General features: G+C 51.3%; 5 protein-coding genes and 3 non-coding genes across 12 annotated transcripts in view; 3 read left to right on the top strand and 5 right to left on the bottom strand.

The window, feature by feature from the left end:
* The window catches only part of Nek8 (NIMA related kinase 8), an 11,437-nt gene extending 5,592 nt beyond the window's left edge, over positions 1-5,845 (bottom strand). Inside the window, exons 1-8 of the mRNA XM_005349473.3 lie at positions 5,686-5,845; positions 2,780-2,985; positions 2,342-2,574; positions 2,014-2,145; positions 1,301-1,509; positions 1,076-1,155; positions 807-988; positions 569-719 (exon numbers count right to left, since the gene is read on the bottom strand). Coding sequence (XP_005349530.1) covers positions 569-719; positions 807-988; positions 1,076-1,155; positions 1,301-1,509; positions 2,014-2,145; positions 2,342-2,574; positions 2,780-2,985; positions 5,686-5,732 — 1,240 coding nt within the window. The 5' untranslated portion in view covers positions 5,733-5,845. The remainder of the gene's footprint in view (positions 1-568; positions 720-806; positions 989-1,075; positions 1,156-1,300; positions 1,510-2,013; positions 2,146-2,341; positions 2,575-2,779; positions 2,986-5,685) is intronic.
* Positions 5,846-7,252: 1,407 nt separating this feature from the next.
* On the top strand, positions 7,253-9,495 carry Tlcd1 (TLC domain containing 1). Of its 3 annotated transcripts, XM_026780566.1 has the most exons (5): positions 7,253-7,383; positions 8,172-8,359; positions 8,506-8,588; positions 8,682-8,764; positions 8,952-9,495. In XM_026780566.1, exons 3-5 carry the CDS (start codon positions 8,525-8,527, stop codon positions 9,333-9,335), a joined length of 531 nt encoding a protein of 176 aa, XP_026636367.1. In that variant the 5' UTR covers positions 7,253-7,383; positions 8,172-8,359; positions 8,506-8,524; the 3' UTR covers positions 9,336-9,495. The 3 variants fall into 3 exon arrangements, with proteins under 3 accessions (XP_026636367.1, XP_005349529.1, XP_013202555.1); XM_005349472.3 differs by lacking the exon at positions 7,253-7,383 and having other exon boundaries at positions 7,874-8,190; XM_013347101.2 differs by lacking the exon at positions 7,253-7,383 and having other exon boundaries at positions 8,112-8,359.
* A 477-nt stretch (positions 9,496-9,972) lies between these two features.
* Rpl23a (ribosomal protein L23a) lies at positions 9,973-12,602 on the bottom strand. Its single transcript, XM_005349471.3, has 5 exons — positions 12,360-12,602; positions 11,506-11,689; positions 10,478-10,654; positions 10,178-10,247; positions 9,973-10,037 (listed from the first exon to the last, which is right to left on the bottom strand). The coding sequence occupies exons 1-5, from the start codon at positions 12,382-12,384 to the stop codon at positions 10,023-10,025; spliced, it is 471 nt and encodes a 156-aa protein (XP_005349528.1). The 5' UTR covers positions 12,385-12,602; the 3' UTR covers positions 9,973-10,022.
* Positions 10,327-10,391, bottom strand: LOC113456366. Its single transcript, XR_003377189.1, has one exon. It is a non-coding gene; the product is annotated as a small nucleolar RNA SNORD42 (small nucleolar RNA).
* Positions 10,747-10,818, bottom strand: LOC113456376. The gene has a single exon (XR_003377198.1). It is a non-coding gene; the product is annotated as a small nucleolar RNA Z17 (small nucleolar RNA).
* On the bottom strand, positions 11,763-11,829 carry LOC113456365. Its single transcript, XR_003377188.1, has one exon. It is a non-coding gene; the product is annotated as a small nucleolar RNA SNORD42 (small nucleolar RNA).
* Positions 12,603-16,801: 4,199 nt separating the features above from the next.
* Rab34 (RAB34, member RAS oncogene family) lies at positions 16,802-19,605 on the top strand. 2 transcript variants are annotated; one of them, XM_005349468.2, is made up of 10 exons: positions 16,802-16,942; positions 17,143-17,234; positions 17,791-17,856; positions 17,944-18,045; positions 18,132-18,196; positions 18,314-18,365; positions 18,636-18,717; positions 18,802-18,892; positions 19,010-19,117; positions 19,203-19,605. In XM_005349468.2, the coding sequence occupies exons 1-10, from the start codon at positions 16,889-16,891 to the stop codon at positions 19,268-19,270; spliced, it is 780 nt and encodes a 259-aa protein (XP_005349525.1). In that variant the 5' UTR covers positions 16,802-16,888; the 3' UTR covers positions 19,271-19,605. The 2 variants fall into 2 exon arrangements, with proteins under 2 accessions (XP_005349525.1, XP_013202528.1); XM_013347074.2 differs by having other exon boundaries at positions 17,788-17,856.
* Positions 19,606-23,261: 3,656 nt separating this feature from the next.
* The window catches only part of Proca1 (protein interacting with cyclin A1), a 10,387-nt gene continuing 8,346 nt past the window's right edge, over positions 23,262-25,302 (top strand). The window contains exon 1 of one of the 2 annotated variants that reach the window (XM_005349464.2): positions 23,262-23,485. In XM_005349464.2, the coding sequence (XP_005349521.1) occupies positions 23,395-23,485 (91 nt within the window). In that variant the 5' untranslated portion in view covers positions 23,262-23,394. The remainder of the gene's footprint in view (positions 23,486-25,302) is intronic. The other variant, XM_005349465.3, reaches the window with a different exon arrangement.

Here is a 25,302-nt window from a genome sequence, read left to right as displayed (position 1 = left end):
TACCAGGGATTGCCTGGGAAAATTATAAACTGCCTAGTGTGGTGGTGCATGCCTTTTAATCCCAGCACTCAGGGGGGAGAAGTAGGTGGATCCCTAAGAGTTCCAGGACAGCCTATACCCCGTGACAAGACCTTATCTCAAAACAAACACACTTGGGACTGCAACTCGCAACTCACAGCAGAAAGCTTGCCCACAGCGTGTAGATCCTTCGTTCAATCTCCAGTGAGGGCTCAGGGATTGAAAAGAGGAGGAGGAGGGAAGACACTGAAAAGGGGCTGGAAGAGCAGGATAGGGGAGAAAAGGCGTAGGTGGTCTCCTTCCAATGTGCAGTTTTAGACTAGTGAGAGCCTCACTTTCTCCATCTGTCAAATGGGGATACTACAACACGGTTCACTGCCAGGACTACTGCTTCAGGAAAAAGGCGAGGGAGTCAGCAAGTCTCAATCGTTACCAGATAGAAGCGGTGACCCTTCAGGTGAGAGCAGCCTTAACTGGCCCATTTGGGACGAGAGAAACTGCACTGTCTGGCTTTCTCTTGTCTCCACAGAGTATTCCCTAACAAGCTCACCAGTCAGGCAAGCCGTGAACAGGTCCCCGCAGGCCACGTGCTTGATGGTCACACCCGACTGGCCCTCCAGAAAACGCGAGACGAACTGGGGTTGAGGCTGCTCCACTGCCCCTGGGAGGAGCATGCCTCCTCCAGTGCCTAGGGGCGGGGCCTGCAGGGAAGTGGGCGGCGCCTGAGGACCCCAACTCCACTTCTGATCCCCCCCCCCTCATTGGAACAAGCACACTGCCAACCTGACCTCCCACAGGATGAGGCGCCCAGAGCGTGTAACACCAGCCTTCTGCGTGCGTCCTGCGGACACCTGGACCACCTCAGTGTTGAGCATCGGGAGCCTCAGGGGAACGCTAAGGCCACCACCCCACGCATACACCGAAGACAGTGGCGGTGGGATGGCCGGTCTCATAAGTCCCCGGGGAACACCTGCAAGGACAGGGTTTGAGGCCAGTTAAACTAGTAGAAATAGCAGATAGTGCATGGAGCCCCTGTAGCTGGTCCCAACTCACTCACCCCTGCATCGGGCACTGGTGGCCCTGCTCCCTGTACTGCCAGGGGTCATGGGTGGTCCTGGGGTCAGGGACTTCTCTGCCCTGCAGAATACAGAGGGGCTTCAGGACGAGTAATGTCCCTGGCAGTCTTATGTGACTACGCATACATGGAGGGTTAGCTCTAGACCTCCTGTGTTCCCATTGGGTACCCGCCCCTGCGGCCCACGACCCATCTCCCTGCACAGGCCTCCGCATGCGGACGCTGCCCACATCGGTGTGGAGGTTGAGGAGGGCCCGGATGCAGAGAGGTTGCGCCATGATGTGACTGAGGGGTGGCCGCTGTGCAGGCTCCAGGCTGAGCAGACTCAGGACGAGCTGGCGCAGCTCAGGGCTGTACCGGTCAGAGATGGGCGCAAAGGTGCCACTCATGATCTTCAGCACCAGGGCTGGCAGGTTCTGCGAAGGCACCACATGTAGGGATGGCCAGGGTGCTGGGCTGGGCTCTTAGGTAAGGCAGTTCCCCCACCAAGGGAATAAAATCAGGTCCACCCCCATGACATCCAGTCTCACCAGAGAAGGCAGAACGGTAGGAGAGCCTAACACTGCTGTCAGAACTTCCTAGTCTGATAAGGAAGTTTCAGCTGTGTCCTCAGAAATCCCAGGTGCTTTGGAAAACTCCAAAGCTTGCAGTGCTTTGGTTTGCTTTTGCGAATGTCTCTAATCTGATGGAAGAGTCAGGGATCACATCCATTCCCTCAGGAATTCTCAGGCTAAAACAGGACTCAAGCCCAACCCTAGTCTGAGCTGAGCAAGGGAGAGGCACAGCCCTGCCCTGAGGTAAGCCACCAGCAGGTGAGGGACTGAGGTGACTCAGCCAGCCACAAAAGAAGGAACACAGAAGTGGTCAGAGCTATGGCAAAGGAGCTGGATTCTGAGTCCCTCAGGGGTGTAGGTACTCACCGCAGCCTCGAAGGCTCTCTTAAGGCTCGCCAGCTCATACAAGACACAGCCCAGGGCCCAGATGTCACTCTTCTGGTTGTAGGGCTTGCCCTCACACAGCTCGGGGGAGATGTAGCATGGGGTACCCACCACCTATAGGAGGAAAGTCTGTATTACAGCCCTGGGAAGAGAGGAACAGGGCTCTGCCCAAGACACATTTGGGGATAGCTTCTCAAAGCAGGCCGAGGGGCTTCCTCTTGCAGGACCACATAAGGGAAGAGAAAGAGACAGGATGTAGAGCAAAGCCTCAGCTACCAAGACCCTCAGTGTCCCCCACACATCCAGGCACCGTGTAGGCCTTGCTCTTGCTGCTGAGGATCTTAGAGATGCCAAAGTCACCGATCTTGACGACCATGCGGTGTTTGTCGAGAAGGATGTTCTGGGTCTTGAGGTCCCGATGCAGGATGAGGTGCGTGTGCACGTGGTGCAGGGCGAGCAGGATCTGCACGAAGAAGTGAAGGATGGTCTCCTCCTCGAGCAGGGAGTTGCAGCGCTTCTGGATGAACTCAGCCAGGGTGCCACCTGTGCCCCAGAGAACTAGTCAAGATCTTGGGGACCACCCACTGGGACCAGAGAGGGCAAAGAGCCTGTAAGGGGCACACAGGTGAGGCCAGAACTCTATACCTCTGCCCTTTAGCCAAGTCTGTTCCAGAGGGAAGCCACCTCGTGGTGTCCAGCTCTCCTGGCAGGGAGACCCCTCTAGGCCGAGGCAAAGAATCTGGCCTACCTGGTGCATACTCCATGGCGATCATGAGGGCCTTGTCCTCCAGGAAGTTCTCGTAGTACTCAATGACGTTGGGGTGGTTGAGCAGCTTCAGCACCTGGCACTCGTTCTGTGCCGCCTGCCGTTCTTCCTTGGTCATCTGTTCCACTGGGATCTGCTTGATGATCACCAGCTTCTGGTCAGCCTTGCGGAGGCACAGGTGCACAATCCTAGAGCACAGAGCAGGTGACAGCCACGCTTAGGGCAGCCCATGGACCACAAGTTCTTCTGGTGATTGAGCTGAGCACAGCGGAGGCTAAAGAGGACCTGGAGTCCCAGGCCAGTCTGACCAGACCCCGAGCTCAGGAAGAGATGGGCTCAGCACCCGCTTCCGTAGGCTCAAAACCACTTGTAACTCCAGCTTCAAAGGGTCTGAAGACCTCTTGCGGCCTCCGCAGGTGGCATTCACTCACACATAAGATTAAAACTGTTAAAAATAAATCTTGTAGCTGGGCAGTGGTGGCAAACACCTTTGATGCCTGCACTCAGGAGCCAGAGGCAGGCGGATCTCTGTGAGTTAGAGGCCAGCCTGGTCTACAGAGCAAGTTCTAGCACTGGCTCCATAGCTACTGAGAAACCCTGTCTCAAAAATAAATAAATAAATAAAATAAAAATAAATCTTGGCAGCCTGGTCTACAGAGCTAGTTCCAGGACAGGCTCCAAAGCCACAGGGAAACCCTGTCTCGAAAAAAAAAATAAAATAAAATAAATCTTGGGCCGGGCGTTGGTGGCGCACGCCTTTAATCCCAGCACTCGGGAGGCAGAGGCAGGCGGATCTCTGTGAGTTCGAGACCAGCCTGGTCTACAAGAGCTAGTTCCAGGACAGGCTCCAAAGCCACAGAGAAACCCTGTCTCGAAAAACCAAAAAAAAAAAAAAAAAATGCCCCACCGACAACAAAAAAAAAAAAATAATAATAATAGCTAAATAATTTAGATAAAAAGTCAGGCAGTAGTGGTACAGGCTTTTAATCCCAGCACTCGGGAGGCAGAGGCAAGCAGATCTCTGAGTTCGAGGCCAGCCTGGTCTACAGAGTAGTTCCAGGACAGCCGGGGCTACACAGAGAAACCCTGTCTGGAAAAACAAAACGGAACAAAAATGTCCCCTGGCCTCCTAACACAGCCCTTTCCACTCCCATCACTTTTAGATCTAAACTCTACATAGCAGACATAATGACACTTGGTTTAGTCTCCTAGTGCTGGGGGTCAAATCCGTCTAACACTGAGCTCCAGCCTCAGCCTCAGAATGTCCTTGTAAAATTCACTCCACTGGCCCAGCACTTGGGAGGCAGAGGCAGGGGGTATCTCTGTGAGTTCAAGGCCAGCCTGGTCTATAAGAGCTAGTTCCAGGACAGGCACCAAAAACTACAGAGAAACCTTGTCTCAAAAATCCAAAAAACAAAAAACAAAAAAAAAATTCACTCCATTGCTTTTCTTTTCTTCAGACACACAATGTCACGCAGCCCAGGCAGAGCCTGAAGTTGCTGTGAAGCAGAGACATTCAGCTAGAAGACCTTAAAATGCGGGTCCTCAGGCTTCTACCTCCACCGCTGGTGCAGGTGTGGACCACCATACCCCATTTCAGTTTTCAGACTCTTCCCTGGTTTGGGGTGTAGCTCTTATGACACCGTGAGTTTGATCTCTAGCACAACAAGACAAAAACCCTCTTGCTTTTATACTTTAAATCAATGTCACCTCTTCCTTCAGTTTACAAGATCATAATCTGGTCCCGCCCTCCATGGCAGTCACATTCTCTACCTTGCCCACTACATCCCAACTACACTGGTCATTTTCTCAGTTTCTTGAGTGCTATAAACGTTTTCCTGGTGAGGATCATTGCAAATGCTGCTTCGTCTACTACAAGGACTGCCTGGTCCTCATTTCTTCAAGTCTTGACTTTACATCGCACCTCCTAGAAGAGTCTTCCTTTCCAAGTTGCCTTTTGGTTCTTAGAAACTGAAGCAAGCATGCTAGGCAGGAGCTCTACCACCGATATACATCCTCAGTCCCCCCTTTTTCGTCTTTTTCTGAAATTTGAGACGGGAATGGCTAAATTGCCCAGGCTGGCCTTCAGCTAGTTATGTAGTCCAACCCTACCCAGCATATACCATAAAAACTGGCTTTCTGTCTTTTAATTTTTTTCTTTTGGAGACAATCTCTTTGTAGACCAGATTTGCCTCAAATATACAAAATCTGTATCTGCTATCAAGTACTGGAATTACAGTCATATACCATCCCATCTGGTGCGCGGCCTCTTAATAACTGTTCATAACTGTTCAAACTTTATTAACTGCTTTAAGAATATCCTGTTTAGGGCTGGAGAGATGGCTCAGCGGTTAAGAGTATTGCCTGTTCTTCCAAAGGTCCTGAGTTCAATTCCCAGCAACCACATGGTGGCTCACAACCATATGTAATGAGGTCTGGTGCCCTCTTCTGGCCTTCAGGCATTACACACAGAAAGAATATTCTATACATAATAAATAAATATTTAAAAAAAAAGAATATCCTGTTTATTTGTATCAATTTTTTATGAGCTAAGTTCGTAACGGGGAAGTATCAAGCCTGCTTTGGTCATAACTGTATATATACTCCGAACAGTCTGACCTGTGTAGCTAACTCTCATTATCAATTGCAGCAAAGAACAAGCAATTGGTGAGAACAACTATTTTCCAAGAGCACTGACTGGTCTGGTGGGCGTGTTCCCGCCGGGGGCGGGGCTTCCCGCCTAGACCTAAGGGCAGGATGCCTGGGCGGGACATTCTGGAGTGGCCCTCCCGCTTTGGGGCGGTGCCAGCAGGGCCATTATTTCTTGTTCAGAATTGGGGCTTATTTTCTTTCTCCCTTAGCATTTCCTCCCCACAGCCCTGGCTCACCCGAAGGCACCTCTTCCCACCACTCGAATCCGCTCGTACTTCTCCATCTCATGTCTCAGATACGCTTCTGGAACTCCTGTGCGGCGCGTGCGCGGCCCCGCCCACCAGGGTGCTCCGCCTTGTAGCCGTACGATTTTTTTCAGGGCGGAGCGGGCGAACGGGGCCGTCTGTTAAGTCCCGCGCCTTTTCGTGTTTCCCCTACGGCCCTGCCCCCCGCGAGGAGTCGGAGAATAGACATTCCCGTTTTCTTGGCGAGCCCCTTAGTGCTCGGCGTCCTACCAGCCACTTTGCCCACACGTGACTCGGCACTGGTCGTTAGACTGGAGCTCTGCGGCGCTCACTTAAGTTGCCCCGCGCCAACAAGACTGTCCCCCAAAGGTCTAATGGGAGTGGGAAGCGAGGAAGCAGTCCCCGCTGCCTAGGCGTGGCTCTACTTCAGGAAGATAAAGGGATTCCTTTCTGGCTCGTAAAGGATAAACCACCTAGTGCGTGCTGTGCGGGGCGGAACGCGGGGGTTGTTTGGTGTTTGCCAAGGGAGTGACCGGGAAAACCCCAGGTGGGCAAACTGATTCACCTGGATAGTACGTGACGTGGCCTCCAGGTTGTCACAAGTATTGAGCACCGCGATCTCTGCTTTTCAGAAGCCCGCACAAAACGCCCTAAGGGGACCCAGTACTCGGTGCTCATCGCGAACCTGCTGGGGGTGAGATGGGAGAGGAAGTAGCCTCTACCCGAAAGTGTCAGGGTGGAGGGCCCAAGTGGGTCCTACTCTTCTGTCCAGAAATAGTGGGCTGGTTAGTAAGTATCACTAACTTACTTAGTTTGGACCGGGTTTATTTCATCCTTATTCATGTCGCCGCTGCTCTAAAACCCCAGTATTCAGGAGGTGGTCGTTAGCCATGGGTTAATGTCCCTATTCCTGAATGGGTGAGGAAGGCGTGGGAAGGGATGTTTATCTTTTGTCCCCGCCCCGCCCAGAGCTAGCCTACGTGGAAAGACCAGAGGGAACCAGCAGTCACTGGCTCAGGCCGGAGTCGCTGGTGGACGTGCTTTCTGTGAGCAAACTGGGAACTTGGGAACAAGAAAGGGTGAACTGCTCACCCAAGACAACACATCTTGTTGTCTCTTAGTAACCAACTGGGCCTTCGGTGACCCTGGAGCCCCAAGGGAGTTAATGTGTAACCCGGGAACCATCAGGGGAACAGCAAACACCCAAAAGGCTTCGGTCCCTGGGTGTCCCAGCGCCGCTTTCTAGTTTTTTTCCCCCCATTTTAAAACACTTCTCCCAGTCTCCACTTTCTGCTCGCGTCCTCTACTTCCACCTCCCTAAAGCACACCCCATCACTTCCCGGCCCTTCTCTTTTTCCTGTGTCTGCTTACCCCGCTCGGCAGAACTGCCTTCTCACGGTGAGGCGGGCTTGGAGACCGCACCACAGTAAACGCAGGCTGACACCTAGTGGCCAGAAGCCGCAACTGCTTCGGGCCGCTGCCCTGGAGAGAGGGTCACCCCAGCTGTCTGGGCAAATCCGCAGCCTTCCCCGCCCCAGCCTCCAAGGAGCCAGAAGAGGGCTGGGACTGTCTGAGGGAGGACTGTGACAGCCGCTAGGCTCCAGGAGCCCGAGTGTGGTGGGGAGAAGTGTGATGATGGGTGACTCAACAGTTCCTAAGCACCATTCGTGAGGGGCGCGGGAGAGGCAGGTAAACACGTCGGTCTAGGTACCGGAGAGGACTCGAGTCTGGGCGGAGCCGTAGTCCGACGCGGCGCTCCCGATCCCCCAGGAGCAGGATTGAGCGGACCCCGGTGTGTGATGGTCCCGCCCAGCTCTGCCCTGAAAAGAGTTGAGAAGAGGAGCGTTCTCGCGGTCCCCGCCCAGGGTGTGGGAGCCGGTGGCCGCAGAGAAAGTGGGGACGCACGCACTGAAGGGGCCGAGGACGCCTTCGGCTGTCGGGAGGCGCCAGAGAGGGGTGCCTCGGCCACGATGGCGGGGACAAGCCCTTCGCGCTCGAAGTCGGCGGGATCCGGGCGGGGCCCCGGGGGACACGGGGCTCGCGCCCTCCTCGCGGCAGAGGCGCCCGAGGGGCGGGGGCAGGCGGTGGGGCGGGGCGGGGGCGCGGGCGGCAGGGGCGGGCAGAGGCCTTGCCGGGAGCGCGGGGAGGAGCGAAGGGGCCTTGAGGGCTCCGTGAAACTGTAGGTCTGGCGGCCCGCGGCAGAAGCGATCGTGGCTCGCTGGCCGGAGACGGAGAAGTGTTCCCAGAACTGCCGGAGGAGTCGGCCTAAAGGGCGGACAGACGGACGGCAGGGAGGGCCACCATGCACCTACTGTTGCACCCCGCCTGGCCGCTGCTCCTCGGCGCCACGCTGACCTTCCGGGCACTCCGGCGCGCGCTCTGTCGCCTGCCTCTGCCCGCTCACGTGCGCTCCGACCCCCTGCGCACCTGGCGTTGGCATAACCTACTCGTCTCCTTCACCCACTCCATTGTATCAGGGATCTGGGCACTGCTGTGGTGAGTGAACAAGAGGGGCAGTGAGATGGCCGTGGGATCTTACGAGGGTTGCTCGGACTGGTCTCCCTGTTGCTATTCCCATCACTCACGGGTGAACAGACGCCAAGGATCTCACCTGATTCCCTGTTTGGAAAACTACCCAACCGAAAACGGCTGTGGGAAACCCTAGGTACCTGGGCTTCGGCCAAGCCCCTCCTCACTCTCCAATCAGCCAATAGTGGGCGCCCAGAGTGCCCTGGGACTGGCAAGTGTTGGGGGAGGTGAGGGTCCTCCGGGAGGCTGCAACCGCGAGAACATCCCTTTTCTCCGTTCCAGCATATGGCAAACCCCTGAAATGCTGGTGGAGATTGAGACGGCATGGTCACTTTCTGGCTACTTGCTTGTGTGCTTCTCCGCAGGTAGGTTGTGCCCAAGGAGACTGAGAGTAAGATGCTGGAAGCAGCTAGTAGTCAGTGCTTCAGTCTGTTCTTCTTTCCCTCCCCCTCCACTAGGATACTTCATCCACGACACGGTGGACATCGTGCTTAGTAAACAGACTAGAGCCTCTTGGGAATACCTTGTTCATCATGTCATGGTGAGAAACCAGTGGTGTGATACTAACCCCAGCAGTGTCCGACCTCTAGGTTGCCTAAGACTCACTGCTCCCTCCGGGCCTCGCCTATTTAAATAGACTAGGAATGTCCTAATCTTAGGGAATGTTGGTTGTGTGTACCCAGGAAGACAGACACCTTTCATCCCTTGTTCTGTTACTTGCTCCCTAGGCTATGGGTGCCTTCTTCTCTGGTATCTTTTGGAAAAGCTTTGTTGGTGGGGGCGTCTTAACACTCCTGGTGGAGGTCAGCAACATCTTCCTCACACTGAGGATGATGATGAAGATAAACAACGCACAGCATCTCCTCCTGTACCGCATCAACAAGTATGTCAACCTGGTCATGTACTTTCTCTTCCGCCTGGCCCCACAAGTCTACCTCACCAAGTTCTTCCTGCAGTATGCTGGCGAGAGGACCCTGGGAACATTTCTGTTGGTCATCTTGCTCATGCTGGACTTGATGATCCTCATCTACTTTTCCCGCCTCCTTCGCTCGGATTTCTGCCCTGAACGTGCTCCCAGCCGCCAACACAAAGACAAATTCTTGACTGAGTGAGAAAGGATAACCCAGGACATGTGGCAGGGACAGCAGCAAGCACAGCCAACAGCTTTGTAACAAACTAGGACTCTCTCTGCCTCAAGCCTGGGTGTATTCTAGGACAGCTTTTCCACCTTAAGCCTACACCCACACTATTGAAAACACTAATGAAAGCTCTTCTCTGAAGTCCTCTTCTTGGGCAAGGGGTGAGGGAAGCAGACCAACCGGTTGGACACGGTAGGATGGGTGAGGACGAGACACTGTCCAAAAGCCAGTCAAGCCACACCACCCTGAAATGGATGCTGGTGACTCTAAAATAACCCCTCTGCTCTTCCAAACTCTGGTATTGGTTTCACAACAGGCTTTCCCAGGGATAAAGGAAAAAACTCTTGTAAAGTTTGTGCTCTGAACCTCTGATGGGGGCATGCCCCAGGACAACTAACACTGAAGTAATAAATACCTCTGGTACCTATTAGAGCATGAAGGCTCTAAGAGTAGCATCGTGGTTCCAATGGAGTAAATAGACTTATTTTTTGCTCAGAGCTGAGAAAACACTTCCCAGCACCCACCCCATATAAGCATATACCTTAGTGTACACTGCAGTACAGCAATGTCAGCAGCCCAACCAGAAAGTGAAAAAAAAAGACAAGCAGCATTATTTATGGTGAAAAAGTATATATTTAGAATTAGCCGGCTGGGCTCAGTTTAGATGATTCCAATCTGAAAAACAAAAAGGAGATGTGATTGTGGAGCTGTAATTGTTTAAGGTTAAAGGAGCTGGGATGGCAAGATGGGGAAAGTGGGGAATACAGGCAGACCAAGCGTAGACACAGAACAGACTGGACAGGATGCTTACTTACCTTGTTGGCAACATCCAGAGCATCATAATCAGGAGCCAACCGAACATATGCCTTCTTCTCCCCGTCGGGCCTGAGTGGAGAAGGAAGCCTCAAAGTTGAGTGCTCTTACACCCCCCCAAGCCCTCTACATTCCTCCCCTCCTCCCTCTGCTGCATCAGTGGTTCCTTTGCTGGTGTCATTCTTTTCCAAACATTTAGTTTTCCATCATTTGCGCAAAGGGGGGTAAGGGTCACCAAGAAACCACAGGATAGTTAAGTAAAAAGTAAACCGACACAGCCCTTCCTGCCTGGCCCCACTCACCTTATGAGGGTGTTGACTTTGGCCACATCGATGTCATAGAGTTTCTTCACAGCCTGTTTGATCTGGTGCTTGTTGGCCTTGACGTCCACAATGAACACAAGTGTGTTGTTATCTTCTATCTTCTTCATGGCTGACTCGGTGGTCAGGGGGAATTTGATGATGGCATAGTGGTCAAGCCTAGCATAGCAGGGATGGGAGGAACAAAATGGAGTAAAACTGCTGTAGATTCAAGAGTGGTACACTTTGGAGCCCAAATCTAGGAAAGAGTAGGTGCATCAGACAATAAAACAGCAATCATCTGTATCAGACTTTGGTCGCTATACAGTGTCATCACGTGCACCTGAGCTCTAGGGGCCAAATGCTCCAGGAATAGTCACCACTTGTGTTGCTGTCGTCCCCTTAAGCCAGATTTCTCTATATATCCATAATTGTCCTGGAACTCTGTAGACAAGGCTGTCCTCAAACTCAGAGACCTGCCTGCCCAGATCTGCCTCCTGAGTGTTGGGATTAAAGGTGTGCACCACTACTATCTGGACAACTTTTGTTTTGAAGCCCGGTCATGCCTCAAACAAAACTCTAGGTCCTAACAGGAAGGCAAGGTGCCTCAAAACTACTGACCCCCATAGACACAATCCTGTCATGGCTTTTTCAGTAAACACATTTCTTCCATTCCTCCAAACTTCCTTTGAACAGCGTTAAGACTTGCTAAGTGTTAATTGAAAGTTTACTTCTATACAAGATTAATTAGGAGGGCATCACTGCCCAATGCAGATAAATTAATCAACCCACTCTCTCACTCACGTGTTCCTTCCAACAAGAAATGCCACGACACTTGGAATCCTAAGATAAGCACTCTCTCTTTGAAGTATTCAAATACTGATCACATGTTAATAATTAACATACAAAGATCTCACGCCTCCACCAGAGCAGCACATTGGACAATTATGTGTTTTATAAGGCCAACTACTGTGTAGGTTAACTACCAACACTAGAGCCCTACAACATACTAGTGGGTACGGGGTACTGACTTGTTCCTCCTGGGCGCGCTCTTCCGGGGGTATTTAGGCTGCCTTCGTAGCCGCAGGGTCTTGGGACGCCGAAAGGTGGGCGATGTGCGGATCTTCTTCTTTTTGTGGCTGTGGACGCCTTTCAGCACTGCCTTCTTGGCTTTCAAGGCCTTCGCTTTAGCTTCGGCTTTGGGAGGGGCAGGAGCTGAGAGGGAAGGAAATGTAACTTAAGACTGCAGCCTTCATAAACTGATCCTTTCCGGCGGCCCTGTCACCACGCGCATCAGTGGTTCCTTTGAAGACATCATAGGTCTCAGGAGACAAAGTTTTATCCATCATATGCACGATATTGCAGGCGAACCCGGAGTAACGTTAACTTGGTGCATTTTTCCCGTTTTAAGTGGGAAAAAAAGAGGACATCTCTTATAGGTATGGAGACACGGAGCGCCAACCTGCTGGGGCTTTTCGAGACAGGGTTTCTCTGTAGCTTTGGAGCCTGTCCTGGAACTAGATCTTGTAGACCGGGCTGGCCTCGAACTCACAGAGATCTGCCTCTGTCTGCCTCCCGAGTGCTGGGATTAACGGCGTGCGCCACCACCGCCCGGCCATCCTGTGGATCTTAAGTAGCTTCCAAAAGCCAACGGCTTGGCGATCAGCGGCGAGTGATGCCGGCTGGGTGCCCTTTCCGACTCCCTTCACTAGAACCAGCCCATGCGGCTTGGCCCACGCGGTCCTCATACACTGTAGTGTGGGCCTAATCGCGACAGGAGCCCCAAAACAAGTCCCCCATGGATTAGCCCAGCGGCCACCTTCCCCGTGCTTCCGCTCTGCGGAGATCCCGGGCCAACCCGCCACAGCCCCATGTCGCTACACACCTTCCTTCTTCGCCTTCGGCGCCATCTTGACGAAAAGGGTGGCCTACTCTCGTTCCCATGAGCTTATACGATGAAGTCTCATCACAGCCTCGCGATAGTTTATACATAGCGCTGATTGGGTGATCAATAGTATGGAGATTCCTGGGAATTGCAGTTCCATTTAACTTCCTAGAGAGCGAAATCAAGCATGCGCTACCCGTCCTTTCAAAAAGCCTTAAGGCTTCTTGGGAGTTGTAGTTTTTTTTGGAAGCCAGGGCTTTTTGTTTGTTTGCTTGTTTGTTTGTTTTTGGTTTTGTTTTCTGGGGAATTTTATATAAGATCCATGTGTATTTCTCTAGGCCTAATCCTGTGTGTGGTTTATAGAACCTGCTGGTTGAGTCTGGTCCTTTCCACTTTGTTTCTTGAACAATTTCCAGGGTTGGGGGAGAGTTTTGCCATTTTAGAAGCCAGTAACACTACCAACTGTGAAGAATACAGTTTGGGAGATTGGAAAGAAGCTCAGCAATTAAGATCATGTACTTCTCTTTCAGAGGACTTGAGTTGGATTCCCAGTGTACATACCTCTGTGGGCATTCTATGGCCAGAGCCCCTCACATGAACAGTATTAAAAAGAATTGTGTGTGTATGTGTGTTTCCTACTTATTTTATTTTATCATGTTCATTGGTGTTTTGCCATGGATGTCAGGTCCCCTGGAACTGGAATTACAGACAGTTGTGAGCTGCCATGTGGGAGCTGGGAATTGAACCCAGATCCTCTGAAAGAGCAGCCAGTTCTCTTAACCTCTATACCACCTCTCCAGCCCTAAAAATAATTTTTAAACTGAATGTGGACTGTACATATCTTTAGTTCCAGTATTTCAAGTCCAGCCTGGCTAGTCTGCATAGCAAGTTCCAGGGCAGTCAGAGCTATAGAGAGAGATCCTGCCTCAAGAGAAGAAAAAGAAAAAGAAAGTATTTAAATCTAATTTGTAGCTTGCTGTGGTGGCACACAATTCAGTTGCAGCACCAGGAGGAGAGGCAGGCAGAGCTCTGTGAATTCAAGGTCAGCCTGCTCTACATAGCAAATGCAAGCCAGATATATAGATATATATAGATATATATGTGTGTGTGTAAGTATGTATATATATGTATATATATATAGTGATATTCTATATCAAAAATAATAAATAAATAGGGGCCGGAGAGATGACTCAGTGGTTAAGAGCACTGGTTATTCTTCCAGAAGACCCGGGTTCAATTCTCAGCACCCACATGGCAGTTCACAGCTGTCTGTAACTCCAGTTCCAGGGGATCTGACACCTTCACACCACCGCACATGAGATAAAGTTAAATAAATTGTTAAAAGTTATAAATAAATAGATGATAGATAGATACAGATAGGTTGAAGCCCTTCGTAGGCCACCCCTGTAATCCCAGCACTCTTGAGACAAAAGACTGACCCAAAGTCAAGGCTGGCCTGCTCTACTAGTAAGTTCCAGACCAGCCAGCAGTACACCTAGTGAGGCTGTCATAACCATAAACAGCACAAATAGACTGCAACCTGACAGACTGTAGAGGAGGCACAGAGCTGGATGGTGTGAAAACACGATTTTCTCTAACTTCTCCACATGACACCTTTGTGAAATCAAGGTTCCAGGGATAGATATGGTTTAGTAATCATCACCACAGTGATTGAGTGGCCGATTAAAAGATGGAGCTACAAAACAGCCACACACACACACACACACACACACACACACACACACACAGACACTTTTCCAAATAATTTTTTGTGTAATTTTTAAAGATTTTATTTGCGGGTGGTGGTGGTATTTATGCAGGGTGGTTCAGGCCTTTAATCCAGCACTGGAAGGCAGAGTAGGTGGATCTCTGTGAGTTCTAGGACAGTCAGAACTACACAGAGAAATCTTATCTAGAAAAACAAAAAATAGGTCGGGTGGTGGTGGCACACGCCTTTAATCCCAGCACTCAGGAGGCAGAGGCAGGTGGATCTCTGTGAGTTCAAGGTCAGCCTGGTATACTGGGAGAGTTCCAGCCAGAGCTGTTATAACCCTGTCTTGTAAAAACAGACAAAACAAAAAACAGACAAAACAAAAACCAAAAATCCCCAAAGAACATCATGCACCACTACCTGTTGAATCTTCCTACACCCTTAATATTTACAGCAATTTTATTTTATGTGCATGGATGTTTTGCCTGCATGCATGTCTGTGCACATCCGTGCCTGGTGCCAGAGACCAGCAGAGTGTACAATCCCCTGGAACTGGGGTTACTATGATGTGAGCTGCTGTGTATGTAACTGCTGGGAATAGAACCCCTGCTCTCCCCCTCTGCAAGAGCCACCAGTGTTCTTAATCCTTAAACTTTTGTTTTTTTGTAGATCAGGATGACCTGGAACTCACAGAACTCCACCTGCCACTGTCCCCCAGTGCTGGGATTAAAAGTGGCCATCACACCTGGCCATCTCTTGTCCCCACCACCCTCAACCCCCCCATGCCCTTGAGACAGGGTTTCTCTGTGTAGCTTTAGAGCCTGTCATGGAACTCACAGAAATATGTCTGCTTCTGCCTCCTGAGTGCTGAGATTAAAGGCCTGTGCCACTACTGACCTTTTTTTTTTCTTTTTTTTCTTTTAAAATAAAAATCTTACTCTGTAACCCAGAACCCAGTATCATGAGTGTTGGACTTGCAGGTGTGAGCCACCTAGATTTCAGTATATTCCCAAAGGAGTTCTAGCCACAGCTGAAACAGAGTATGATTCTCCAGGACAGTGATTCTCAGCTTTCCGAAGGCTGCGACCCTTTATTACAGTTCCTCATGTTGTGGTGACCCCCAACCATAAAATTATTTTCTTTTTTTTTTTTTGATTTTCGAGACAGGGTTTCTCTGTAGTTTTTGGTGCCTGTCCTGGAACTACCTTTTGTAGACCAGGCTGACCTCGAACTCACAGAGATCCGCCTGCCTTTGCCTCCTGAATGCTGGGATTAAAGGCGTGCACCACCACCGCCCAGCCATAAAATTATTTTCGATGCTACTTCATAACTGTAATTTTGCTAGTTATGATTAGTAATGTAAATATTTGTGTTTTCCTATGATCTTAGATTATTAGATATTGGATTAGACCCACAGGTTGAGAACCATCACTCTAGGATAACCTAGTTTTTCCTGTGAATAATTTCCTGGTCCTCACCTCGGAACTAGTTGTTCCTTTCTAGGCCTGCATTCCATTTATCTTCGCATCTTTAAATTTAGCCTCAGACATAACAGTTTTCATTGGTGTGTGTGTGTAAAAAGTAAAAGTTGTTCTGGTTTTGGTTCTAATCTGGGGAGAAAAAGGTGAACACCCGTATTAGAAGGGGACTCCTGGAGTCCCGGAATGGTGACTATTCTAGAAGACGAAATTCTAGTCAACCTAACATTTCCTCATCCTCTACCGTAGGAGATTCGACGGAAAGACAACAGATCTGAGATGTCTGGTCCTTGGTGGATACTTCGTTCCGATCTTGGCAGCCCCTGAAGGCCCTTGGTCCCACCTCTCAGGGCAGAAGGGCAAGCAGGGGCAGACTCTCTATGAGTCATGCTCTAGGCCGAGTCGTGGAGGGTAAGCGCCTCCTCTCCTTGGGCCCCTTCTCTCCCCCTTTTCCCCTCGGCGGCTCTGGGTCTTGCCAGATGCTGCGCTACATTCACCGGTTCCCCATCACCAGTTCCGCTGGGTAAGGGGTCCCAAGGAAGATGCAGCCCCAACAGGGAGATGAAGGGGAGAGAGGTTTAGAGAATCCCAGTCTGAAAAGGCTCCAATCTGGGTGGAGGCAGTCTTGGTGTTGGGTAAGGAATCTGGCCCGCGAGCTAGAGCCCGGGCAGCGCGAAGGAGAGAGGAGGGGGTTGGCGAGGGCCGCCACTACCCGGAGCGGCTGGGTGCGGGGCAGGGGGCGGCCCTTCTCCAGGAATTTCCGGGGATCGTGTTACATCTTTCGCGAAGTGGGAACCGAGTGGGACGGCAGGCCTCGCCGCGGGTCCAGGGCCCTCGCCCCCTCCTCTCACCGTTGGCGGGCGTCGGCAGCGCCTCCCCTGCGCGCACTGATTCGGAGTGGCGGGGCGGCCCCGCGCCCCCGGGCCGCTCTGTTATGGTAGAGCCATCCCAGCCCCGAGTTGTCGTCGGGTCTCCGCGGCCCCGGGTTATCGTAGGAGCTATTAGACCCCGTGTCATTGTAGGGTCCGCGAGGGTCCGGGCTCTCCAGGACGCGACTCCCCGCTCACAGCCAGTGGCCGAGGGGTCTCCCCGCCCCCGAGTGGTCTTCGGAACGCCCCGGGCTCGGGTGATTGTGGGCTCTCCCAGACCCGGGGTGATCGTCTCATCCCCTTGGCCCGCGGTGGTCGTAGCGTCTCCGAGGCCGAGGGCTCCAGCAGGCTCCCCGTGGCCCCGGGTGATTGTCGGTACCCCGCGGCCTCGGGTGATCGTCGGGTCCCCACGGACCAGGGCGGATCAGGCTTCCGCACCTTCCCGGGGAGCCCCGCAAGGCCGCAGACAAGATGAACATTCTGGCGCCCGTGCGGAGGGACCGCGTCCTGGCGGAGCTGCCCCAGGTAGGCACCAAGGCCACGTCGGGCCTCTGGCTGTAGCGGAGTGTGGGCGGGGAGAGGTGGCACCCGAGCAGTTGGATTGGGCCCTGCCCAGTCGCCCAGCAAGGCCCGCTGTTTCTGGGTGGTCCGCTTCCCACCCCACCCCCCACCCCTGGCTGCTTGGCTGCGGGACAAAAGCCCCATTCTTACAATGTCCCTCTCAGTGCCTGAGGAAGGAGGCCGCTTTGCACGTGCGCAAAGACTTCCATCCCCGCGTCACTTGCGCCTGCCAGGAGCACCGGACAGGCACCGTGGGGTGAGTTAGGAACACCCCTAACTTAAAAAAGAAATACTCAAGAAACTTTGAAGGCATTCGAGTGACCCCTTTGAGGCTACATGGTTATGCCTCAGCTCTGAAGTTCTCCCCTTTCCTCCGAACGAGGTTGTTGCAAGCCTATGAAGAAGGCATCCATCATGGGGAGGTCATGCACATACAGCCTCTAGGCTGGAGCTGTGTGCAGCTCAGAGGAAGAGAAAGAGCACTTGTGGAACGTGTGTAAAACCCTGGACCAAAACAAAACAAACAAACAAACAAAAAAAACCACCCTGGTCCATCTCAACCCCTCCTAGCAGCCTCCCCCCAACACACATACCCCAGAGAAAGAGAGGCGTGAATGTCCCTAATGTTAAACACTGCTCCCCAGCACACACGTCTGTCCAGGACCTCCCAGGCTTCCAGGGAAGCCTGCTCTCCATGGTAACAACGTAACTTTCTGCTTAGGTACAACTAAGCCCCAGTCAGACTATTAGAACTCTCTAGAGTGAAAAGTTAATGTTCACTTTCTCTGTCCATCTACTCCTCTGTCCAGCAGATTTAAAATATCCAAGGTCATCGTTGTGGGGGACCTGTCTGTGGGGAAGACCTGTCTCATTAATAGGTAACGGGATTCTGGAGCGCGGCTGGGCAAGGTAGGGTCAGCCTCTACGAGGTGGGCAGTGCTACAGGCTACTCGGTGCCTCCCCAGGTTCTGCAAAGACACTTTCGATAAAAATTACAAGGCCACCATTGGAGTGGATTTTGAGATGGAACGATTTGAAGTGTTGGGTGTCCCCTTCAGTCTCCAACTGTGAGTGTCCCCTCCACCCCTTCCAGCTAGCCTGTCACCCGGTTCTGCACACCCTATTGTCTCAATTCTACTCTCCTTTCTTGCAGTTGGGACACTGCTGGGCAGGAGAGGTTCAAATGCATCGCTTCCACCTATTACCGAGGAGCTCAAGGTATAGGTTCGGCCCGTGATGCGGGCAGTCTAAGCGCATCAAGCTTCTAAGTAGACGGAGTGGGTAAGGGAAGTCCGTCAGTCTGCCAGCTTGCAGCTGTTTCTGTCCCTCTTACAGCCATCATCATTGTCTTCAACCTGAATGATGTGGCATCCCTGGAACATACCAAGTATGTAAGGATGCCCAGCACACGGTGGGGAAATCCAGCGAGGACTTAGAAAAGATGGTCAGAAAGAGGGTGTATCTAAGAGCTGTGTCTGTAGCTGAGCAGTGGGGCGCTTGCCAGCAACGCGTGGGAAACTGGGATCAATCCTCTGAATGATGGGGGGGGGGGCAAAGGAAAAAGAAAAAACAGAGCTGGTGACTGGACAAGGGAAAGATGGTGGATGGGGCCTGTCAGGCTCACTCATTCCTTACAGCCGTCCACCATCTGTGGCAGGCAGTGGCTCGCTGACGCGCTCAAGGAGAATGACCCTTCCAACGTGCTTCTCTTCCTTGTGGGTTCCAAGAAGGACCTGAGTGTGAGCGTGCCAGTGGGAGAACGCCCCAGCTTGGTGAGGGGACCCACTCCCACCCCCCATCTGATGCTGATTTTATTCTCCCAGACGCCTGCTCAATATTCCCTAATGGAGAAGGATGCCCTCAAGGTGGCCCAAGAGATGAAGGCTGAGTATTGGGCAGTGTCCTCCCTCACTGGTGAGTTGGGATCCCCAGCCTCCTGCTGTGTGTGCCCGCCTGCTCATCTCTCACCCCTACATCTACAGCTGGGTCCATCTAGTTTCCCTAAGCACCCGTTTCTGCTCCCCATGTCAGGTGAGAATGTCCGGGAATTCTTCTTCCGCGTGGCAGCATTGACCTTTGAGGCCAATGTTGTGGCTGAGCTGGAGAAATCGGGGGCTCGGCGCATTGGGGATGTTGTTCGTAAGTGTTCCCCAGTTGAAGGTGGCAGGCCAAGAGCAGGGGGAAGGAATGAACCTCCAGTGCCTGTATTTCCCACCTTTTCCAGGCATCAACAGTGACGACAAAAACCTCTACCTAACTGCCAGCAAGAAAAAGGCCACGTGTTGTCCCTGAAGAGAGGACTGTCCAGAAACTGCCCATTCCTGGGGGACTGTGCCACCCCAACTGCTTCTGAAGTCAACCCCTGGACGTTTGCACTGACTTTTTCCAGACCAAAGAGTCGCCCCTTTAAGGCAGTGCCCCCAGAGGGTAACTGGGACCATGCTAGTCATTTCCTGCCCCCGGGGACCGTGCCAAAGACTGGATGACCCCTTATTCCTCTGGGGCTCTCCAGGGTGCCTGATGGGGGTCAGCGTTGCTGCTTTTGCTTAGCCTCCTGAGCCCTTTATGGATGATGATGCTCAACAATTGCAGCCTTGTACTGTGCCTTATGCATTAAAATCTGTTAGAACGTTTTCTGGGCTGGGTTTCTTTCCAGGGGCTAATAGTTGTAGTGATTCGGGAACTGGAGCCCCTGTGGGGATTCTGTCTATTCTTGCTCCCAACACAGGGCTCACACTGGCTAAAGCCTCAGAGACCAGGCTTTGGAGGACTGACTGTATCCTCTCAGTCCTCATCGGGAGAAAATCTGAATAACTACTACCCTTTTCCTTCCTTCCTTCCTTCCTTCCTTCCTTCCTTCCTTCCTTCCTTCCTTCCTTCCTTCCTTCCTCTCTGTCTCCCTCTCTCTTTGAGGCAGGGTCTCTGTATCTGTGAACTGTGTGACAGAGCCCCTAGGTCCATTTGTCCCAGATAGGAAATTGATGACAGACTAAGGATATGTATCCTCTAAGTCCAGCTTGGTGAACCAGTGAATTATTCAGGTGACTTACAGGAGCATGGGTGAGCGTCTTCTTCCAGGAGCAGAAATGGCTCAAGCCAAGCTGCATCCCCCACAGCTACCCCAGTATGAGTGCCAGCTTATGAAGCCTGGAGTTTGCTGCAGTCTTCAGGCAGCTGAACAGGTTGGAGGGGCTTTCTTCCAGCCAGTTCAGCTTGTCTAAGAGTGTCTCTCAAGCAGTCCTGACTGCTTAAATATGCTTGGGGAAACAGGAGCCTAGTTTAGCTGCTCAATTTCAGGGACTTCCTGAAGCCTTTGAGTTCTTTACTTCCTGAGTTTAAGGAACATTCCTGCAGAACATCCTATGTCTTTTAAGGGGTGTCCCTCTAAGACAGAATGGTTTTTGTTTGTTTTACTTTTTTGATTTTTCAAGCAGGGTTTCTCTGTGTGTAGCTCTGTGTGTGGCTGTCCTGAAACTTGCTCTGTAGACCAGGCTGGACTCGACTCACAGAGATCTGTCTGCCTCCTAAGGGCTAGGATTAAAGATGTGCACCGTCACCACCCAGCTAAAATGGAGGATTTTATGTCAAATAAAATTGCTCCATAACACTTCTCCCTTTCCTTGGGCTCTTAAACCCTTTCTGCCCCCCTTTCATAATGGTCCCTGAGCCTTGGAGGAAGTGATATGGAAATCTGACTATGGTCAATTAACTCCAGTGGGATGCTGATGTCTTTTATTTATTCCCATCTTTCAGAGTACAGCTGATAACAAGCCTTGGCAATATTTCTTCTGCTGTAAAACACAAGCGAGGAAAATGCAGAAAATGACAGTCATAAATGTTGGGAAGCAGCTTAGCTGGGACACCATTCTCACCAAAGCAATAGCTGTTGGCCGGGCGGTGGTGGTGCACGCCTTTAATCCCGCAGAGGCAAGCGGATCTCTGTGAGTTCAAGGCCAGCCTGGTCTACAAGAGCTAGTTTCAGGACAGGCGCCAAAGCTACAGAGAAACCCTATCTTGAAAAACCAAACAAAACAAAAAACAGCTGTTGATTTTCCACGGGGGCTATGACTTCTCTGGCCATGGGTTTTATCTAAGGCCCATATTAGATGTGAAGTTTACATTTTGGAGCAAACTTGGCATAAATCCAATCAAAAAAAATGTTTTAGTCATACCTGCTATCCACTGCTGCACTAGCTGACACAGCGTGCTTGCTTTCCCCATGAAGCATGCAGAATTCACAGCTGAGTAGGACTTTAGGCCGTGATTCGCCCCAGCAACCTCTGTGGCGCTTTATGGTACTACAAGAGCTAGACCACCGGTAGGGGACATTTTTTTGGCTCAGTCCTAGACTTATTTCTCCAAGTTCTGTAACCAACGCATAGGACATCAGTAACAACAGGGCCTTTCTGTTCAGTTTTGGAATGTCACTGGCAGCAATTTGACATAGTCCTATTGTCTTAGAGGCTTTTTGGGTTTCCCTGGCCAACAACTCCTGTGGAGATAATCCACCCCTAGCTCTAGGGGTTTACATTTATTTATTTTTGAGACAGGGTTTCGTGGTTAACCCCACGTGACCTGAACCTCAGATATCTACCTGCTTCTGCCTCCGATTAAAGGCATAAAGGCACATGCCATCTTACCTGGCCTTGTCCCTGCTTTTCTTTTTCTTTTTTCTTGTATTATTATTTTTTTAATATTTATTTATTTATTTACTTATTTATTTATTATGTATACGATATTCTGTCTGTCAGGCCAGAAGAGGGCACCAGACCCCATTACAGATGGTTGTGAGCCACCATGTGGTTGCTGGGAATTGAACTCAGGACCTTTGGTAGAGCAGGCAATGCTCTTAACCTCTGAGCCATCTCTCCAGCCCCTATTATTATTATTTTTTGAGACAGAGTTTCTCTGTAGCTTTGGAGCCTGTCCTCTTGTAGCCCAGGCTGGCCTAGAACTCACAGAGATTCACCTGCCTCTGCATCCCAAGTGCTGGGATTAAAGGTGTGCGCCACCATCGCCCAGCTATTATATTATTGTTATTATTATTATTATTATAGTTCAGGTCTTTCTATATAACCCTGGCTGTCCTAGAACTCACTATGAAAACCAGGCTGTCCTCAAACGCAGACCTGCCTGCAAGTGTTTGGATTAAAGGTGAGCACCAGGGCTAGAGAGATGGCTTTGTGGTAAAGAGCAATGGCTACTCTTTTTAGAGGACCCGGGTTCAATTCCCAGCACCCAAATGGCAGCTTCCAAACTGTCTGTAACTCCAGGATCCAACACCCTCACAAAGACTAGCATGCTTGCAAAACACCAATGCACATAAAAATAAATAAACAAACGAACAGATAAAGGCTAGCACACCACTGCCCAGCTGTTCTCTGCTTTTTGAGGCACACATATTCTGGTTTGGGGAGCTGCTTGGAGGGAAAGTGATATGTGCTGTGTGGAATGTCTGCAAAGTAGCTCTCATTCATTCATTCTGTCTTGTGTCTATTTTCCGTCTCTGTTTCCACAGCTCTGGGGTCCTCTTTGTACAGAGCCGGTTAATTCAGCGCGCATGCGAGAAGCCACCTCGGTACTGGTGTGCTCCCAGGGGCCTGAGTGTGGAGCCCCACGACCTGCATGTGTGGGTGTACCTTGTTAAAATAGTTCTGTGTATTGTGTGTAGACTTTTGGCATCGCTGTGGGTGATGGATAAGTGTGCATGCTGTGTTTGAGGGTGTAAAGGGTGTGTACTGGGACGAAGTTACCGTGACTGTAGGCCACCTTACTGTCTGAACAGGAAAATGAGCTGTATGGAACCTAGGACCAAGTGAGCTTTGGGACTGGGAGAAACCTGAAGGGTGGAACGGGGGTGGATGGGTCTAGTGGTCTGGGAGTGTGGGAGGTATCGTACATACTAGAAGAGAGCCAGCAAGTCTTCAAGCAGACCCAATCCAGGACGTCCGCAACGCCACGTTCAAGAAGACTGCTCTCTGAACTGTCAGGGGCGGACCTCGTGGACGGCCTCCGAAGGCGGGACAAGTCCACAAGTGCAAAGGCTCTTGAGATTGGAATGGGCGGGGCGCACCTGCTGGGGGCGGGGTTTCGGTAGGGTTTTTCTAGAAGCAGGGACCAGCAAGAAGCTAGGTATGCGATTGAGTGCTCAGTTTGTAAGGCAAAAGCTGGTATTGGCGTTAAGGGCGTGACGAAGGGTCCTGGAAGGAGCTTGAGATCCCGGATGTAGAACACGCCTGACGCTTAGACCCGGGCTGGAAGACAGGGAGGGGGGAGGAAGGCTGGGAGCTGGGCAAGCATGAGGCGGAGCTAGGGGCTGGACTGGAGCTTACTGCTGGGCCGAGGGCTCCACTAAGCTGAGATTCAACGTTGAACTCTGCGAGGTAGAGTCCTGTGGAAGAACTAGGCTGACAGCGATGTGGGTCAGGACGACACTAACGATTAAAAGATGGACTGAGGAAAAGAGTGACTGCAAAACTGACATGTGGGACGAGAGCGAGAGCACCGGTAAAGGGGCGGGGCGGAAGGCTGGGGGCAGGGCTGGGCGGAGCTCTGGAAGATCGCTTGCCTTGACCTGAAGCAAAGGCTCCCGAGTCAAAGCTTAACTGTTGAGCATCAGGTTGCCCGCCGCTGACCTAGCCTGCTGCCCCAGAGGCGGGAGGCTCTGGCAAGAACCCACCCATCCAGCCGGGGCTGGGCGATCGGTTCCATTGACCTTGAGGGCAGGAAAGAGTCCGAGGGTTCCACAAGTGACATCATAATCACCTCCAAGATGGGTCCCTGAGCCTAGGAGACATTTCCCGGAAGACTCACTGCCCCTCTCTTGCAGCCTCCTCTTTGGTTTCTTGTTTCATCCTTCCCACTGTCTCCTTTTGGCTGCTATGGTGCCCATTCTCTGGTCCTCAAAGGAGGGGAGGGGCTTCGCAGGACAAAGAGGACCTCTACAAATGAGTGAGTTTGAGTTAGACCCTTGCTACCTGTTCCAAGGAAGAGACCACAGCTTTTCTCTTCCTTTGAAACCATTACCCGTCCTCATTCTGTTGCAGGAGATCTGAAGTACTGCCTTGGTCACTGCTCCCCTCTCTCCTCTGTAGACAAAGGGGCAGGCTGCCTTCCTAAATCCTCTTTCCGTCCCAAACAGCTGATGCTGTCAGCATCTATTAAGGGTATTAGTGGGACATGAACAAGCTTCAATCCCACACAAATCCTGTTCGCAGTGACAGGAGGAAGGAAAACCAACAGTTTGATCCTGATCTAGACGCAGGCCCTTACTGGAATGACTTTAGGATTCAAAATAAATAGGGGAGGCTGTGGATCATGATTAACAAAAAGTCAGAAGTGAGGAATTAGCGATGCTAGGGATTAAACACGAGTGTGTTAGGGGATGATGATTTAAGACTCAGTTCTGGAGCTTGTGTGTTTCCTTATCTAACAGAGCGCACAGGGCTAAAAGCACACAGGCTAAGAAACCCAGAAGACCTGGGCTTTACTTGTGCATCTGCTGTCTATTACCTTCCATCCTAGGCAGGTCACTTTGCCTCTCTTGGTCTGGGTCCCTTGCTATGCAATTTTTAGTCACACTTCAAAGATTTATTTATTGTGTATACAGTGCTCTGGCTGCATGTATCCCTGCTAGCCAGAAGAGGGCGCCAGATCTCACTACAGATGGTTGTGAGCCACCATGTGGTTGCTGGGAATTGAACCTCTGGAAGAGTGGCCAGTGCTCTCAACCTCTGAGCCATCTTTCCAGCCCCTTAAGTCTAGCACTGTGAAAGTGTACATCCTGGGAAACCATCTCCCCCAGAAAAACTCCCAGGAGAGCTGAGGGCTGGAGTTGTAGGTAAGGATGCTTGCTTAGCTTGTGTGAAACCCTGAATCTGATCCCCAGAGACTTCCCCTACTTTTTCCACAACACAGCCCCAGTCAAAGTAAGTAAATAAATAAAGTGAGCAGGGAGACTCCTGCTAGTAACTCCAGTTCTTGGGACAGGAGAACTACCATAAATTCAAGGGCAGCCCAGGCAATGTGGGGAATTTCTGGGCCAGCCTGTTGTCTACGTTGCCTTTCTAAATGTCACTCCTCTTCGATTCTGTCCCTCTTCCTCCTACCGCTGTCTATGTGAAATAATGATCCCAAAGATAAAACATAGTACCTGAGTTGAGCTAGGGACAGACTCTCTAGTGCCTTTTTGTGGCTCAAACAGTGAATTTATGTATTCCAGTAGGAGACTGAATACATACACTCAGTCAACCAACAAAGACTGAGCTATTTCTGAATACAGAGGCAGATGAAATACGGTTATTATTCTTTTTTTTTTTTTTTTT

This window comes from Microtus ochrogaster, chromosome 7, assembly GCF_000317375.1.
Source record: "Microtus ochrogaster isolate Prairie Vole_2 chromosome 7, MicOch1.0, whole genome shotgun sequence".
Taxonomy (NCBI): domain Eukaryota; kingdom Metazoa; phylum Chordata; class Mammalia; order Rodentia; family Cricetidae; genus Microtus; species Microtus ochrogaster.
This window is presented reverse-complemented; position numbering and strand designations above follow the sequence as displayed.

Excerpts from the sequence above, each read along its gene's own strand:
- Rab34 (XM_013347074.2), top strand. The coding sequence starts at position 16,889 with ATGAACATTCTGGCGCCCGTGCGGAGGGACCGCGTCCTGGCGGAGCTG. Across the intron at positions 17,235-17,787 it reads CACCGGACAGGCACCGTGGG|CAGATTTAAAATATCCAAGG; the intron begins GTGAGTTAGGAA and ends TCCTCTGTCCAG. Across the intron at positions 18,893-19,009 it reads GGCAGTGTCCTCCCTCACTG|GTGAGAATGTCCGGGAATTC; the intron begins GTGAGTTGGGAT and ends TCCCCATGTCAG.
- Rpl23a (XM_005349471.3), bottom strand. The coding sequence starts at position 12,384 with ATGGCGCCGAAGGCGAAGAAGGAAG. Across the intron at positions 11,690-12,359 it reads GCCGAAGGCGAAGAAGGAAG|CTCCTGCCCCTCCCAAAGCC; the intron begins GTGTGTAGCGAC and ends CTTCCCTCTCAG. Across the intron at positions 10,655-11,505 it reads AGCGCGCCCAGGAGGAACAA|GCTTGACCACTATGCCATCA; the intron begins GTCAGTACCCCG and ends CTGCTATGCTAG.
- Tlcd1 (XM_005349472.3), top strand. The coding sequence starts at position 7,997 with ATGCACCTACTGTTGCACCCCGCCTGGCCGCTGCTCCTCGGCGCCACG. Across the intron at positions 8,191-8,505 it reads GGGATCTGGGCACTGCTGTG|CATATGGCAAACCCCTGAAA; the intron begins GTGAGTGAACAA and ends TCTCCGTTCCAG. Across the intron at positions 8,589-8,681 it reads GCTTGTGTGCTTCTCCGCAG|GATACTTCATCCACGACACG; the intron begins GTAGGTTGTGCC and ends CCCCTCCACTAG.